Genomic DNA, 18374 nt, shown 5'->3' on the forward strand with positions numbered 1-18374 from the left:
GCGCGCATGCGCTGGCGCTACATCCGGTGGAGTCTTCTGGGAGTTTGGACCGTGCGGGCCGGAGTACCGTTACGGTAGTCATGTCGGCGTCGGTAGTGTCGGTTATCTCGCGGTTCTTAGAAGAGTACTTGAGCTCCACTCCGCAGCGTCTGAAGTTGCTGGACGCGTACCTCCTGTATATACTGCTGACCGGGGCGCTGCAATTCGGTTATTGTCTCCTCGTGGGGACCTTCCCCTTCAACTCTTTTCTTTCGGGCTTCATCTCTTGTGTGGGGAGCTTCATCCTAGCCGGTAATGATCTGTAATAGCAATAATAATATGTTAATTTGGTGTTCTTTTATTCTGACAGCACTCTTCTCTATTTTGTATCAGACCACCGCCTCGTGAAATTAATGAGAGGAGCCTGCGTTGCCCTCTTATGTGAATGGGAAAATTGAGGTTTAGAAAGGTTGTCACAAACTTAGTATCAAAACAGTCGCCTCGGAGCTGGAATTAAATCTGAAGAAACCACCTTAATGCTGTTGCTCAGCCTGGTGTCCACTTCATACTGGACCAGGGGAAACTCCAATCCAACTTTCACTTAGCTTTAACATATCCTTAGAGTTGGTACACTTAAAATGGAAAATCCAGCTATGAAGCATCGCTCTCACCTTGGCCTAATCATTTCTAAGCTCCAGTAAAACTTTTCAGTGAACAGTGTAAGAAATAGAAGTATAGGATATTTCTTGTTACATCAACTTTTACTTGATTTTGGCTTTTAGTTGCTCCTCATTTCTTCTAGATGAAGTTTGTATTTCATTATTCTGAACTCAGTTTTTATTCACATCATTCTACTTTAGCTTTATCATTCTTTCTGATTCCCAGCATTTGATGCCTTGTAGACTGTCATATCTAGTAAGAGCTGACTGCACCATATGTTTTTGCCAGGATCTGAGCTTTCTTGTCCAGTAGGGATTCAGTGAATACTGAGTCCATGGTTGGCCAGGGAGTGTTAGACAGTCCTGTTTGTGGCCGCCACATGGGCCTTTCCAGTCACTGTATGGCCTGCTTCTTGTCTTTGAACATATATTGTAATTCATGTTTTCCCTTCCCCCAATGTGATCAGTCAGTCAGGCCATCAATTGTTATTTTAAATTTAATACAAGGTATTATGGTAAAAGCTTTGGGGGCACTTCAGGTTTATGTTCCTTGTCTTCAACTAGTTTACAGTCGGGGCACAGACAAAATACAGCATTAGAATTGTCTAGAGACTTCATTTGTAGTAGTTCTTCATTACAGAGGGAACTTATATATATTTATATGTTATATAAATACATTAATTCTATATATTTATAGAATGCATTTTGCACAGATTGCTAGCTCAGAATCACGCCAGAGATACTCTACCCACTCCTCTCTTAGAACCAAAAGTAGCCTTAAGGACTTAAGACTTGTACACTAGCCTGGTCTGAAGTTAGAGAGCTAGTATGTTACTTAGATATTTTATTGTCACCTTTAAGTTTTGTCCTAAGTAACCAAGACCTGTTTCTCTAACAGCATCCTGGCCATCAGGAGTTGATATGTTAGCATCATGGGATACAACAGATACACTACCCTCTGCTCCAGATTCCTGACTGCCCGCTCCTCATACTATGAATTTTATTAGCCAAACTGGAGAAGGAATCTTGAGAGCTTCTTGTGACTCTTTGTTCAATGATTTTGTCTGCCAAGTCTGGCATGAATAAGAATAGGATGGGGCCTGAAAGCTGATTTAAAAAAAGGAGCCTTTTTGCTGAAGTCACCCTGGCTTCATAAGGCTCTATGGTTAAGAATGCCTCCTCAGGGCTACATGGAAGAGTATAATCTACTGAGGAGTGGGTGTGGACTAGTGTTGTAGATTATAAGTGTGATAAAGCCAGAAGATTTTTTGAGTGGGTAATTTTTCCTTATGCCAAGACCTGTTTTTCAGGCTGTTGTGGCTAAAATTGAATTGGCAGATTCCTTTCTTTCCTCTCTCATGGAGAGTCATGGCTTGCCATTGAAGTGAATACTTAGTGAAAGAATACATTACTAGTGGAGTGAGGGGGCTGAGATTTCTGAAGCTGTCAGATAACAGGTAACTGGGCCAGAGAAATGCAAGTTCCTTCAGGAAAACAGGATTCATGACATTGCAGTTACACCAAAGGATATAATTTGCATTTCTTTTTGACAATATTGACCTTGCCAAATTGTATCTCCTCCGCAATTTGTTGGCCCAGATCTCAATGGAAGACTGGTTTTAATGGGAAATTTGAAATTTGGAATTTATCCTTTGTTGTGATTGTTGGGGAGGGAAGCTTTGCACATATTTATGGTGCTGGGATTTTTACCTTTCCTATGGTTTATTTATTCTTGGAAGAAGAGAAGGGAGGAGGCCAGTTTGACTGGAGAATGGGAATTGTAGGAGAGTATGTCGAAAGATTAGGAAGTGCTGCGTACTAGAGCTTCGAGTACCAGGCCAAGGAATTTGGATTTTTATCCTGTAGGTAATAGGAAAGAATGTAAAGATTAAAAAATAATTTGGTAAGGGAGCAACTTAAAATTGGTGTTAGTTTTTTACGTAGGGTGAATTGTAGGAAAAAGTTCTGTAGTCTGGTATGTATGTATGTATGTGTGTGTGTGTGTTTGTGTGTGTGTGTGTGTGTGTCTGTATGAGGGAGAGAGAAAGATGGCACATCGGTATTATGTGTATTTGTGTGTCTGTCTTCCCTCTGGAAGGTTAGCCCCTTGAGGATAAGGGTAGTCCTTTCATCTCTGCATCCTCAGTGCATAACACTGTATGAGCATGTATGAGTATACCTATAAGAATGAAAGGAATGCTAGGCTCTTATCTGCTAGGTTCTCTGCCAAGGTACTGAGGATTCAACTTTGAAACACACAGATGTAGTCTCTGCACTCACAGAGTTTATAATATAGTGGGAGATACAGACAAGTAACTGTGAGTAGTGCTGTGATGGAGTAGTATTGGTGAGAATAGGAAAGCAAATGGACACTAAGTCCTGCCTGGTGGTCCTGTAATATTTCCTTAATGTTTACTTTTCCAAAATATGCTTCAAAACTTAGGTTTCCTTGATACCTTAATTTTTCTTTTGATAATTTCTCTTTACACTTTCTTCTGTATTTCCTTATTTCCTTTATTCTCAGTTGATGATCTTGCTTTATTTTTTCACTTGCTTTTATTTTTCACAAAAAACAGACAGACTTCCTTTTGTCTTCTCACCCAGGAATCATAGCAGCCTACCTACAACTGTACCCCGCCTATAACTTCTTTCCCATGATGATGGATGATGTGTCCCTTTCCTATCAAATGTGCGGAGGAACCAGTCTTCTCTTGCTCACTCTGGGACTCATCTTCTGCAGCCATCCTTCCATTCTGCATCATTAATCTCTCACCCTCTCGATTGGATCATTTCCAACATGTAAACATGGTCTAATATTGTGCAATTAAATTTTCGTTTAAGCTCAGTACCCCTCCAGATGCCATTCCATTTCTTTCTTCTCCATCATCAAAGAATTCCTTTTAAAGAATAGTCCAGTTGCTGATTCTGCTTTCTCACATTCCATTTATTCCATTACCGCCTTTGGTGGTCTCTCCCCACCATACCAGTGAAACTATTCTTGCCATCTTGGCAAACTAATGGCCATTTGCCTCACCTTACCTGAATGCTCAGCAGTGTTCAGCATTTAACATAGTTGGCTGCAGCTTCTGTGTGAAGTATTTTCTTCTTGAAGCTTTTACAACCATACACTTTCCTGGTTGTTCTTACCTCAATGGTTTTTCCTTCCTATTGGGTGCTGTGCAAGGTGCTTCTCTGGTGAGGACATGATTCTATACCTCTTCTCTGTTTCTTTCTGTAGGTGAATTTAATGTTTGTAGAATTGCAATTACCACACTTAAGATTTTTAGTTTTGACTTGTTCCTTGAGTTCCAAATTAGCAAATCCATTTGGTCACCTGACATCTTCACTTCTAAAGTCTTATATGAAACTCTAAATGGAACCTTCCTTCTCAGTCATCTGCCTCTTCACCAGTCAGTACACAGTGTCAACAGTGGTTGAGTTCTTGCAGCCAAAAATTGAGGAGGTTTCTTGATTTTTCTTATCTCCCAGATCCATTTCATCAGTAAGCCTTGTCTTCTGCAAAATACAGCTTTCTGTCCGTTTTTACTACCATTGCCTCAGCTCTTTGGCTCTTATGTGATTCTTCTGCTTCTTTAACTCTGCAAACCATTCTCCACATTGCAGTTCTTGCAATCTTAAAAAATTTAAGTCAGGCTATTTTACTCATCTGCTCAAAACTCTGAAATGTTGTTCCATTGCACTTAGAACTTAGACCTACATCCAGACTCTTTTCCTGAGGCTTACAAAGCCCCATAGGATTTGGCCCATGTCTCCCACTTGCCCTTGATCATTTCAGTTTGGTTAGTCTGAACATGTCAGGATTGTTCCTGCTACCTGGAATGCTTTGCCTCTAGATCTTTGCATGCTTGGCTCCTGTATTTCAAGTTTTGGTCTTAAATAACACCGTCTTAGGCCTTCTGTGAGTGCCAAATAAAAAATAACTTCCCAGTTACTCTGTTATTACCTTGTTTTATTTTCTTCATAGCACATACCACTACCTGATGTTTGCATGTTAATTTACTTATTAATTAATATGTTTCTCTTCATCGGGTGTAAGTTCTTTGGGAGCCAGGCTTGTCTGTCCTGTGCCTTATTCTCAGTACTTAGGACAATGCATTGCACATAGATGCTCAGTAAATATTTTGCTGGATGAATGGACATTTAAGGAGATAGTTAGAACTGCTAAAATGGAGAGGCTGCCTCAGGAGGGAGTGAATTTCCCTCTTTGGAAGTGCTCAGGGAGAGACTGAAGGTTCATTGTGTAGGAGCTTTTGAAACAGGCATTTTTTTGCCATTATTCCTGAGTGCATCTCAGGGATTGTACACCCCATCTGTGACACAGGCTCTGGTAGGTTTGTAGTTGTCTACCTGGGGATGGCTCATCAGATTCTGGAAGTGTCAGTATAGCTTGGAAAGCTTCCCAGGTGATTTCAGGCAGACTCCTCCAGTGTGCCCAGGTGTACCATTTCTTGGGCATTTTATGTATCAAATGGGGTGTTGGTCTTTATGACCTCCATGGTCCCTTCCATCCTGTGGGACTGTGAGTCTTATGTTATTATGGAACATACCTGGGTTAATATGATCATGGTAATGATAACACATCAGTTCGTTACCTTACTCACCTTAGTGGAAAGCTTCTCTTTTATATTTTCTGAAACACTACCCCCATCCTCCACCCCTGTAGCCACTGTTAAAATAGTTTGGTATCTACTTCTCCAGATTTTTTAGATTCCATCTAAAACATTTTAAAGGAGAAAATAATGGTTTGTTTCTGCCTTACATACACCTTTTTTTTTTTTTTAAAGAAATAGGATTGGGGTAATTGGCTTTTTTTTCACTTAATATATCTTGGATGTCAGCATGTAGAGACTTTATCTGATTCTTTTGAGAAATTGATGGGATGTCGTTGCATGTCAGTAATGTAATTTATATAATCCCCTTGATGACATTTGGACTGTTTTCACTTTTTTCTAACTTTACAAACATATTGTTAGGATGTCTTTGTTCTGTAAAATAAATTCTTTAGTCAAAAGGTAAAACAAATATTAATAGATATTGCCAGTGCTCCCAGGTGGATAAACCAATCAGTGCTCCCACAGCAGGATTTTAATTGGTTGCCCTTGCCTCAGTCAGTGTCCTTCGTACTCTGAAGGTCTAGGGGCCTGAAAAGATCAGTGGTGTTTCCACAGTGTTTAAACATAATGAAAACTCTGTTACCATGGTGATGGACTCTGCAGAACTAGTCTCATAGTTATTTGATCTTTGTGTTAGGGTCTCCGTTGGTTGTCTTTTCTTGTTAGTGAAGGAATGGATACTAGCCTGAAGCAAATTTGGATTTTCTTAGTGTTATCACTTACCACAGGCATAAAAATATTTTGGAAAAGTGTTTTCCTAGAGCTCCCTTTTCATGTCAAATGGTGACTGGCTAATGTGTCAGTTGGAATCTTAAGGGTATAAAATGTGGCAGTGGAGAGTTCTTGTCGAAGTCACAAGCTTAGTCACATAGCTTAGGTTTCTTACCTTTTTTGAGATAAGCAGCTGCTAGAACTTTGAGATTGAAGATATGTATAACTATGAGGTCCTCATGGATAAGCATCTTATATTTATAATTTCTGTTATCTAATATATTATACATCCAATATTATTCTAATTATTTTATTAGAAAATCATCAATTTTATCTTGTTATTCAGCGTAACCCCTTTGTTACTGCCTCACCTACTTCCCAGTCTAGGCATATGTGTAGTTAAATGAGGAGTTAAGAATTCTGAAGATGTTTTTGATTATATATATATTTTTCATAGCAAGCCTTTGATTTTAAGCCTAACTCTGGCAAGTGATATTTTTTCCTTTAACAAACCATTAAGAGTGTAAAACTTAAGTGTACAATTTGATCAATTTTTAAATTCACCCACCCAGCCACCACCCAGATCGAGATGTCGAACATTACCTTGGAGACCTCTGCACCTTCCCAATTACCCCCTCCTTCTGTGAAACATAAAAACCACTATCCTGACTTGTATTACTATTGATTGATTTTGCCTCATTTTAATCTTCATATAAATGGAATCATACAGCATGTACTTTTTGTGTCTGAATTGTGTTGCCCAACATTATATTTGTGGAATTCATCCATGTTGTGAAGTTCTTTTTCATTGCTTTATAGTGCTTGATTGTTCACATATGCTCTCATTTATCCATTTTACTGTTTGATAGACATTTAGATTGCTTCTAGTTTGGGGCTGTCATGTTATCATTCCTGTACATGCCTTTTGATGCACTTACACATCGTTTCTGTTAGAACTGTTGGGTCATAGGGTAGATGTTTGTTCATTAGCAGTCATATTTGTTTGGTACTTTTAGATAATCATTTTTTTGTTTTGCTTCTTACACAGTTTGCCTGAGAATACAGATCAACCCACAGAACAAAGTGGATTTCCAAGGCATTTCCCCAGAGCGAGCCTTTGCTGATTTTCTCTTTGCCAGCACCATCCTCCACCTTGTGGTCATGAACTTCGTTGGCTGAGTCATTCCTGTGTACTTACTTGAGGAGTGACATACTAGAAGAATGTAAGTGAGGATCGGAGCCCTTGTCCCACAGTGTTGATTTTAAGAATAGAAGTTGAATGGGACTGGTTTCGGTCATGTTTGGCAAGGTTCTGATACTTCTTCTGATAAGTTCGTTGCAGGATTTTCCATGGGTCTGTGAAGTATGCATTAATACCGTCATGATTCATCAGTGCTGCTGCTCTTGGTGATTGCCTTCTCCTGTCACTGTTTTTTCAAATTATTAAGGTAGCAGAAAATGAGAGCTTGCCTGTGGCTAATACATTAATTTCTGCACCAATAACTCCCTGAAAATAACTCCAGGATCTTGGAAGAGTAATACAGGTTTTGCTCTTACATTTGCTTTATAATTTTTTTCTGATTTTGATCTCAAATGACTTAAAATGCTGGGCTATGGTTCCCATAGAACCTGGAGTAATGCTTTTATTTGGTAGATATCCAAAATATGCTGAATGAATGAGGCCATTTGCTGATAATATGTACTAAAGTAGAAATAAATGTGAAATTGGATTAGCTTGGGAGAAGACATTTTTAAAATATAGGATGAGATGCTGTTTGGTTCATTTGCCATTTTTGCTAACTCTTAACACGGCTGTGGAGCCTGAGTTGTTTTGACTGACAGAAGTTGCAAAGCTCTCTGCTTGGCCTCTCCTTCATGTGTGATGTGCTCTTTCCTCCTCTCAAGTAGAATCCTAAGCTCTTAAGAAGTACATGGGTGTTCTCCAAACTGTATGTCAGCACTGTTAATTTATATATGAGAAAACCAAGCCTCAGAACAGTGCAGTGGCCTTCTCTGGCTATATAGCCAGGTGGTTGCAGAGTAGCGCCTTAGTCCTCTGGTGCTTTTGGCCTGGTGCTCTCCCAGCATTCCATGGAGCTAGCTGATGAGTTGATGTCCTCTTTGCTTTGCTTTCCACTACAGAATTTAGTGGTAGAGAAAAGAGAATCTTAGAAGATGTTACTCCAGTATGGGGAAGAATACCCTAGGACCAACTTTTTTCTGTCACTACTTGGAAATCTGTCATTTTTGTACTAACAGAAATCTTAACACAAGAGTTAGAGCAGCTATGTACTACGGGTATGTTATAATGTGATAATGACTATACTTCAGTTTCTGGCGTGAATGAATTAGTTACTTGTAATGTTACCTAAATCTTCTTCATTATTGATATTGCCTTAAAAACAGTTCTGTTAGTTTAGGGACTTCAGGTTTCATTTTTGGTAGTGTAAATTGACAGAGATGGTTTATTTCAGTGAAAAAGTTTGAGAACAACTTCTTTCTATTATTCTAATGCAATTTAAGTTTTTGGACACCTGATCAGGACTTGAGTTGCCATCCTTCCCTCACTCTTTTACCCTCTCTATCCCCTCTTCTATGTGCCAGTCAGTGCCTTGTTACTGGAAATAACAAAGAAAAGTAAAATGTGACTCCTACCTTCTAGAGGAAAAGTCATGTAAACACAGCAGTTAAAGTACAGTATAGTTAGAGCCACCCTGAGGATCTGAACAGAGTGCTGTGGAACTCCAGATATGGGAGCTGCTGGGAGTGTCATCTGGGAGCAGAGGCAGGAGCTGTATGTCTGATGAATGGTAACTCCTTGAGTACAGCTAGAAAACTGAACCACCAACATTGATGTACACTTGTACACCTCATAAGTAACTCTTGGGCTTTCTGCCGGTGACCTTACTGGAAAGGTCATAAGTCTTCTGATTGCCTTACTCTAGATTTCTTAAGTTATTTTTTCTAGAAGAGTCATCTGTGTGCTTAAGAAGGGGACAGAGCAAACATGTCAAGGATATTCTCTAAGTTCAGCGAGATACCAAATCATGGGAAATTATTTCCTAGGGCCATTGTGATTGGAGGAGGACTCTGCTGCAGGTAACTTATATATCAGAATTATGAAAAAAACAGACAAAAAGCAGGCTCAGCAGAAACTGCATAGTGCAGACCATATCAACAACTTATGGCCACCTGTTCAGCTGGGAAATATGGACAGGTAAAGCAAATTTTTATTATTCCAGATTGCAGCATTAAATCATTCTATAGAGAGTGTACACACAGGAAAATCCTCTCTGGGGGAATGCCAGAAGGTTTTTCACAGAGATCCCTCATTTGATACAGACTATACGTCCTGTTCTCAGTTTTTTAATAGATGCATCTCTTTGCCCTTTTAATGTGCTTCTAACTCAGCTGTATGTGCAGTGTGCCAGAACACTTTAAAAAATAGTCGCCAAGTTAGTTCTCAATATTTATATCAACTCAGAAGGTAGAACAAAACAGATTGAATGTTCTCCAAGTACTTTGAGAATTGGGTATAAAAAGAATAAACTTAGAGAGTATATTGCTTTTGCATGAATTTAGGTGACATTTGAAGCCAACAGCTACTCTGAAAAAGGCAGATAAAAAGAAAATGGCTTTGAGTTAAAATAGTAAGTGCATTCAAGGAGAAGTAAGGAAGTTCACATATAGTGAGAACTCACTGTGCGCTAGGCTTTAACGGCTTCTTCTTGTGTGTCGATTTTATTTTCATAGTAACCTCTGGAGGATAGGTTTGCCGATTCCATTTACAGATGAGAGACTGAGGTTCAGAGAGCTTTGTTAGAAATCTATATTATATAAGTCTGATAATCCAGTCTAACTTAAAAAAAACTCTTTTTAAGGTTTTAAGGTTAATCAAACCATTTTTGCTTAAGGTTGTTTATTGTATGAAGTATTTGACAATTCCAGAGTTAAATGTGTTTAAAGTGTTACCACAATTATTTTATCCGTGTTCTCCCCCTTTTTACTTCCCTTTTTTTGCTTTTATTATGACAATTTAAAAAACACAGGTAAAGTACAGAGAATAATATAACAAATACTGATGTATTCATCGCTGCCAGTTAACAAATTTTTAACAGATTAGACATTGTAGATTCAGCCGATGTTTCCTTTGAATCCTTCTTCAGTCCTGGTTCCTTCCCTCTGTTGTAAGACTTGAACTTCTTCATGGCTGTTCTGTTCAGTTAGGCCTAAAGTAAAACGTAGATATGTTAACACAACCTTTTCCAAACTTCAGACTTTGTAGTCTTCTGAAAGTGTGTTAAAGTTTGTTTAGCAGCTCACTTGGCAGCATGGTTGGTTGTAGATGGTTATCCCAGTGGTCAAGAACAGACTCCTAGTATTCTTTAGATTATCATAAAAATGAAAATGCACAAGTGAAAAATGTTCCTAGTGGGCTTTTAGGTTGGGAGAACCCACGTATGCTTGAAATGATGATCAGGTGGCAGCGAGTCTGTTTTGAAAGAATGTGTGACACAGAAGTTCATAGGTTGGAATATTAAAAATATATTCTATTTGTTAATATTTTCTGTTTTATTTTTTCATGTCTCTGTGAAATTCTTTTTAAAAAAAAGCTTATTCCAGGTGTTCTGAAGGGAAATGCAGAAAAGAGGGCCATAGCTACATTAGGTCACAGTTGGGGAAGGAAAGTTCCTGATGACCTGGGCCCTGGATCAGAGGGAAAAATGAACTGTGCACAAAGAGGCAAACCTGAGCTCAGAAGTGTGCTCAGTCTGCGGGAGAGTGCCAGACGCTTGTGCTGAAACCTTGTTCGTGTTGCTTTGTTTTCATAATGGAGGCCATCTTCCCGTAGGTCTTTAAAAATTCATTGTGTACCATCATATCATTGATAAGATTTCACAAATGCCTAGGGTACCTAACTGGTTTTCTTGGTTTCACTGGATATGGCTGGTAATTGTAGGTCTGCATTTGTTATGTAGCTGTATTCCTATTATGTTAATGTGTGTGCAATTTAATTAGTAGTTTGTTAAAACCTATACATGCTTATGTTACTCTACAAGAAGATATGTCAAAGAAATAATCAATCTTCCCATGTTTTCTTCCATCTGCTTCTTCTATAGCTTTTCTTCTTCCTTCCTAATTACAACCCTTTAGTAGAATTCGTGCCTCATATAGAAAATTACCAAGTTTCATAATTCTTCCAAGTGGTAAAGATACCTCAAGACAAATGCTGGGCATAGAAGCCACAGGTCATAAATCTGCAAAGAAGTAAAAAGCTAACCTTTTCAAACAATATTGCTTCTCTCTCGCTTACCAACTTTACATTTCCCTGTGTGGCCCCGGAAGATGACTGGTTAGCCAGAGACGGGTAAGATTCCTCAAAGGAGGAACAACCTAAGACAGGCACAGTTGCAGGGGGGCCATCAGGTGAGAAATTGGGGATCAACAGAGGTGAGGCTTAGAACCTCACCCCCCCTGTTTTGAGAGAAATCTTCTGCATCCATGGATGTTTTGTTGCCCTTGTCTAGCTTGGATTAATACTTAGTCTATAGGCACAGACCTGATCATCTACATTTGCCCTCTTACAGCACTAAATTATGTTTTCTACCTTTATCTTGCATCTACCTACCACTTCAGCATTTTATTAAAAAAAAATAATAATAATAATAAGGGAGAAATGTGGGATTCACATATAAATCAAGTATAAAAATCAAACAAATAATCATATCTGACTTGATTGTTTATAGTTCATGATGCGTGATCAAAACTGAAAGTTTCTGTGATATGACTGCCCTTGCACTGTTTACCGTGTAAGAACTTATTCACTACATAAGAACTTGTTCACCATGTAAGAACTTGTTCGTTATGCTTCAGAAGATTGGAGACTGTTGAGAGTTAGGCTTGGGGTTGATTAATGATTGTGCATTGAGTCCCCTATACAGAATTTTATTGTTGTTAACCATTTGATCAATAAATATGAGAGAGGCCCCCTCAAAAAAAAAAATTCATTGTGTTTAATTCTGGCTGGAGCGAGGGGGCTAACAGGGCTTGGCAGAACATAAATCTGACTAACAGGACTACTTATCAACACTGTTGACTTCTCAAATTCATCAGCAAAATACAGTAGTCCCTCCTATGTGCAGGGATATGTGCAGGGACACCCAGTAGCTGCCTCATGTTACGGAGAGTACTGAACCCTATATATGCTATGTTTTTTCCTGTATGTACATACTTAAGTTAATTTATAAATTAAGCACAGTAAGAGATGAACAATGATTAATAAAATAGAATGATTATTATAACAACATACTATAATAGAAGTTATGTCAATGTGGTCTGTCTCAAAATATCTTACTGTGCTGTCCTTACCCTTCTTGTGGTGATATGAGATGGTAAATGCCTACGTGATGAGGTGAAATGAGGTAAATGATGGGGACATTGGGACAGAGATGACAGCGTTAGGCTGCTGTTGAGCTGAAGATAGGTCAGGAGGACCTAAATGTTATTCTTTAGGTTCTGCTGCCACCTAGTGACTGCATATTTTCTATACTGAGAGAATGTACTACAAAGACTAAGAGAAACTGGGTTTAGGGGAAAGAAACCACTTTTATCTTTGTGATAAAGCTTAGTTTCTTTCTAGTCACAGGAGGGCAGCAGAGGTCTTGAGTGGGCTTAGATGCGGGGTGGGGGTTACTTTATATTGTGGCCAGAAGTGGGCAATGTCGAGTTAAGCACAAAAGGACCTGCAACCTTGAAGTGACTCAAGGATTTTGTTGCTCATGTAAGACCATGTGCACAAAGACTGACAGATTTTCCCTTTCTTTTCTTTTCTTGAAAGTTCAGGGACTCCCTTTCTGGTTCATTCTAAACCTGTTTTTCTCCCAGCATGACTTCTGTCAGCAATAATCTCTTTATATATTTTTGTTTGGAAATGGGGCTGTGAGTTTCTATTCCATCTTCTCTTTGACATTTCACTTTTTATTGAATTAGGTCTAGCCACCCAGTAAGTTCTCAAAAAGGAAACTATTCTAAATTTGCAGAGCATACTGAATTAAGCACAGTACAGTCTCTTTTTCAACCCCCTTTTTCCCTGGTTAGAGGGTGAGATTCATTTGGTCCTTTTTTAAAAAATTGAGGTACCATTGATACACTATCTTACATTGGTTTCAAATGTACAACACAGTGGTTCAACAGTTCCCATATTGTTAAATCCTCACCTCCACTAGTGTAGTTACTATTGTTAATATAGGAAGATGTTACAGAATCACTGGGTATATTCTCCATGCTGTACTACCATCCCTGTGACCAACTTATATTATGATTGAGAATTTTTGTACCCCTTTATCTACCTCACCCTTCCTGCCTTCCTACCGCACCCCCACCCCCATGGTAAACATCAGTAACTTCTCAGTGTCTGTGAGTCTCCTGTTATTTTGTTTTGCTTTTAGACTCCACAAATAAGTGAAATTATATGCTATTTATCTTTCTCTGCCTGGTTTATTTCGCTGAATATGATACCCTCTAGGTTGTTACCTGTTGTTGCAAATGGCTGGATTTCTTTTTTTAATGGCTGAATAATACTCCATTGTGTATATGTACCACCTGTTCTTTATCCATTCATCTATTGATGGGCATTGGCTGCTGCTTTATCTTGGCTATTGTAAATAACCTGGCAGTTCACACAGGTGCATGTATCTTTTTGAATTAGGGATTTTGTTTTCTTTGGGTAAATTCCTAGAAGTGGAATTACTGGGTTGTATGGTGTTAGTTTTTTGAGGAATCTCCATACTGCTTTCCACAGTGGCTGCACCAATTTACATTCCCACCAATAGTCTGTAGGAGGGTTCCTTTCTTCATATCTTCACCAACACTTGTTATTTCTTGTCTTTTAGATAGTGGCCATTTTAATTTGTGTAAGGTGTTATCTCATTGTATTTACCTATTACTCTTAAGACCTTGAATCTGCGTGTTTATTAAAAAAACTAATTGATGACTCCTTTGGTGATTGAGCTCTATTTTGTATTTGGTTCATTTAAACCTACAAAAAAAAAAAAGATGAGAAAGAAGAAAGAAAAGGAAAAAGAATGCCAAGTAGATTTGTATGAAGGTCAGCACTGCCCCAACCCCCTGCCTCATTTTCTCCAAGCAGCTCAGACATTCCTACTCCATGTCATCCCCACTCTCAGTTGCATAGGAGCCTCTTCTGATGCTGGGGGGTCCACTGTGCATGCCTTTAATGTTTTGCTTGGCAAATAGTTCTGAAACTGTTCATTTGCTTTCCTGTCTGTCCCACGGAACTCTTAAATTCCCAGAGGGCAGGGGCCTCAGGGCTTAGCACAGGGCTGACAGTCATCATGCATGTTTGTTGAATGAGTATGTGAATGTGTAAATCATTTTCAACTGCAAGAAAATGCTATAAAAATAGCTATGTCACTAGTTACATAAATGCTATGACATGTGGAAATGCTGTGCAACAAAGAAGCCAAGGAAAAAATTCATATGAGGGGTCGTGGGGTGGACACAAGCATGAGACTAGATGTCAGAAGACCTGAGTTACAGATTTTGCTCTGTTATTAACTAGTTGAATTGACAAAAATCTTGTCCGAGGCTCAGCTTCCCTGTGTACACACAGTGAGGGAATTAACCTGGATGTTCATCAGGCTTTTACAGCTGTTAAAGTCTCTTGATTAATAGAATTCATGATAGTTTCCATTGTGTTTGAAGATCGTGTTGTTTATGAGGATCCTCAGCTGAGCTTTGTTCTTTTTTTCCTCTTCTTGTTTTTTTTCTTGTTACTTTTTATCTGTATTACCAGATTCCCATCCTCCATTCACAGGAGGGGGAAAGTTAAATTGAGTTATAACAAAATGCACAATGTTTGTATAGACTTTTTCCAAAATTAGACAATATTTGTAAAATGTTTTATAGTTGTCACATTACCAGGCTTGCAGAACTCACACTGCATGTATACTTTTATACACATTAACCCAGGTGATCCTAACAGCTCACTCTGTGATGGAGATAGACAAATAGCAGTATTCCCATTTTACACATGAGTAACTAACTAAATTTTGGTGAGATTCAAGTTGACTTGTCCAGTCCCTGGAACTAGTAAGTGCTAGAGTGGGAACTTGATGACAGACATTTTGACTAAAGATTTTATATTCCTTTCTTACTGTTAAGTCCAAAGCCTTTTGGATGGTGAACACACACAAATTGTTAGTTTTTCATTAAAAATATTAAACTTCTCTTTTTTAAATGGGAAAAACTCAGGAGAGGTTGATAGGAAAGGATTAAAACAGGCTATATAAAATGTTTCTGCAAAGTTGGATCATCTTTCGTATGATCCAGAAGAAATGCAGTTACAGATCAGGAGACCTGACTGTATCCAGGGAGGGCGATGTGGATCAGTGCTGTCCAGTAGCATTTTGCAGCATGGAAGTATTCTAAGTTTTTACTACCTGGTAGGATAGTCATTAGCCCCCTGTGCTATTGACACTTGAAATGTGGCTGGCTGAGGCACTGAATTTGTAATTTTTATTTAATTTTAATTAAGTTTAAATAAGTCACCTGTGGCTTGTACTGGACAGCACAGCTCTGGACAAATCTGTCAAACTGCCAGGTTGCAGTTTCCTCATCTATAAAATAAGAGGATTGGACTAGTTGATCTCTGTAAGCTCCTTTCATTTTTAGAAATGTATAGTCTGTACCTTCTGAAATTATAGTGATTCAAATTGAGCTCTCTAAACCTAGGACTTCTGCAGAATGGTCTTTGATTCACACTTTCTCTATTTTCAGTATTAATTGGCTGACCAGGATCCAGAATGAGATGGATTTGAAGGGAAATCAGTAGTTGAGCATTTTTGCTCTTCGCTGGTGTCTGAATAGAAGTGGCACTGGAAGAGAGCACAGATTCCAAACAGAAATGATCCTGTTGGCATTATCTTTTGTATCTAAACAGAGAGTAATTATTTTTAACAGTTCTTTGTGTTGTGCCTTACTTTTAAAAAAATGATTAGAACAGACTGACCAAATGACAGTCTTTTCTGCATGGGTGAAATAGACTGCAGAAGTCATGCTAACTCTTCTCAGTAGGTGTCTGCCATCTTGCATGTCTTGGTGTCAGGGGAGGAAGTAATATTCGTTTCCTGAAACCTTTATTTCCTGGTTAGTAGTTGAAACCATTCTTCTGAGCTGTTGAATAGTCCTTTTTTTTTTTTGAGCTAAAAGAATCCTAGAACCTCTGGATTTAGAATACTCTCTAGTAAATGTATCTTTGCCTTAAAAGAAAGGAGAGATTTTTGTTAAGTAGAATTTTCTGAAAACCACTATCAAAAAGAGACTTAATGAGTCATTTTTGCCTTCTAGATGGACCAGCTCCAATGTCTTAAGATTTAATATTGTAGAATCTCAAAACTTGACTTTTGTACTAGGATTTCTTTTGTAATTCTTAATGTGTCAAGGTTCTTCACTGATTCGGCCCTATGCCCTAGTCTCCTCTTACCCTGGCCAATAGAACGGATGTGTTTTAATAGTTTACAGTCTGTTGCCAGAGTTTTGCTTTAAGAAATTTGGAGTGAATAGGTGTGTTTTAGTAGGCCTGTTTGCTCTTGTTTAGCACTGTGAACCCTTTTTGTTCCCTGTTTTTGCTTTCTTTTGCACATTCCTCACTGTCCCACTGATGTAGAAATAGTCTGCAATTATGTAGCATTTCTCTAAATACCATTGTTAGTGAAGTAAAAGCACCCTGGTTAGAAGTCTTGAGATTTTTCCTTACCTCTGATGCTGGCATCTCCAGGTCACCTGAGCCAATATGTAAGGTACGGTGATGCCCTTTCACTTACTGGGGTAGCTCAGCTCTTCTGAAAGGGATTCTTTTCCAGCCCTTTTCAAGTCATGACACACAGAAGATTACAGCACGCTGCCAGAAAATTGAGACCCCGGAGTCCCCCTAGGGACAAGGGGTCAGTTTTTGGCCACGCCCATATTGGAGCACACTACGTGAGCAGCTCTCCTGGAAGGACTAGAAAGGAACCCCGTGTTACCTGCGAGCAACTTGCAGGTCCCAGTTTCATCTGACTGGCAGCAGTGTGGCTGCTCCTCTTGGAGTCATTCAGTATGTTGCCAAAAATAACCTTCTCTTTAAGTGAAAACCATGTTCCTTTATTTTGGCCCTTTGTTAAATCTGAGATTGGCAGTTTTTCTCTACTTACTTTCTTGAATTCTTGTTCCCCACCCTGCCCCTAAGGAGGGAAGAGGGGAACAAACTATAAATTAAGTACTTTATAAACTTTCTGGACCCAGAAAAGTTCTTTATAGACTAAATTTCAACCCCCTCACCTCTGTGAGTTTGTGGGTCAGAGAGGTCAGGGTGATGTATGTAAACTCATACAGCTGATTAATTGTAGAGCTGGAGTTAGAACTCATGTTTACAGTTCCCAGTTTTGCCTTGTTGTGCTTAGAATTGAGATTGAAACATTAATTTTTATGGATACTTCTGTGAAATGTTCTGTGAAAAATATTTGCTTTCTTCTGATTGTTGTCCAGAATTTGGGAACTCCATAACTAACTGTTTTTGTCTTTATGGGGTTAGAATTTAGATTGAAGGATTTGGGGCCCTGTCTGTAATATCATAAGACTTTTTTTAAGCCTTGGATATCTCATCTTTCTGCTTCTTTCTTTTAGGTTCGCTCTTTGATTTCCTCTGGATAAGAACTCTTGAGATGGCAGCTTGTTGGACACACGGATTTTCTTCACATTTATGCTTACTACCAGTTATGATTTGGGATGCAGGTAGACAGCCTAGAAGAGTTCCGGCTATGTCAGAGCAACTTTGTAACGTGGGTTAGTTAATATGGGCTCTGCCTTCCATTATGTGTAACCTTTTTGCCTTCCAAATTAAAAAACTCCATGCCACTCCTTCCTTTGACTCTGGTGCTGATTTTTGTTTTCTTTATTTGTATTAAGATCCTTTTTTTCTTTCAATCCTGTACAAAGCCTTTAGGAGTGATAACTTGCAATTGTGTCTCTACTTCCATGTTTTCATTAAGTGTATTTGAAGTTAATGACAAAAGGCAGTGCTGACAACCCCTGGGAAATGACAGAGTCCTTTGTCTTTTCCCCCAGCTGGTAATCCTTTACTAATCCCTCAATTGTTACACTTGGTTCCACTCTTAGGATACAATGCATGCCTGGTACTGCATCATTAAACACTCTGTTAGAAATTGAACTAAGTGTGTGCTGCTTCCACAGTTAACATCTGTTGCAACATGCTTTAGTGGTGTAAAGTGAAACACGTCTTCTAGGCAATGTAAGCAGAGTGCAAAAAGTGAGGGTTGTGTATATATATGTTTTTTTATAGGACACAGTACTCTTCCAAATCACTTTCACA

General features: G+C 38.8%; 1 protein-coding gene across 1 annotated transcript; it reads left to right on the top strand.

Moving 5' to 3' along the window:
- The first annotated feature begins 12 nt into the window (after window positions 1-12).
- DAD1 (defender against cell death 1) lies at window positions 13-17906 on the top strand. Its single transcript, XM_017677439.3, has 3 exons — window positions 13-291; window positions 7032-7206; window positions 17669-17906. The coding sequence occupies exons 1-2, from the start codon at window positions 81-83 to the stop codon at window positions 7160-7162; spliced, it is 342 nt and encodes a 113-aa protein (XP_017532928.1). The 5' UTR covers window positions 13-80; the 3' UTR covers window positions 7163-7206; window positions 17669-17906.
- Window positions 17907-18374: the final 468 nt, after the last annotated feature.

This window comes from Manis javanica, chromosome 8 (assembly GCF_040802235.1).
Source record: "Manis javanica isolate MJ-LG chromosome 8, MJ_LKY, whole genome shotgun sequence".
Taxonomy (NCBI): domain Eukaryota; kingdom Metazoa; phylum Chordata; class Mammalia; order Pholidota; family Manidae; genus Manis; species Manis javanica.

Coding starts and splice junctions, on each gene's coding strand:
- DAD1 (XM_017677439.3), top strand. CDS start 81: ATGTCGGCGTCGGTAGTGTCGGTTATCTCGCGGTTCTTAGAAGAGTAC. Junction 292..7,031: donor GGGGAGCTTCATCCTAGCCG/GTAATGATCTGT, acceptor CTTCTTACACAG/TTTGCCTGAGAATACAGATC.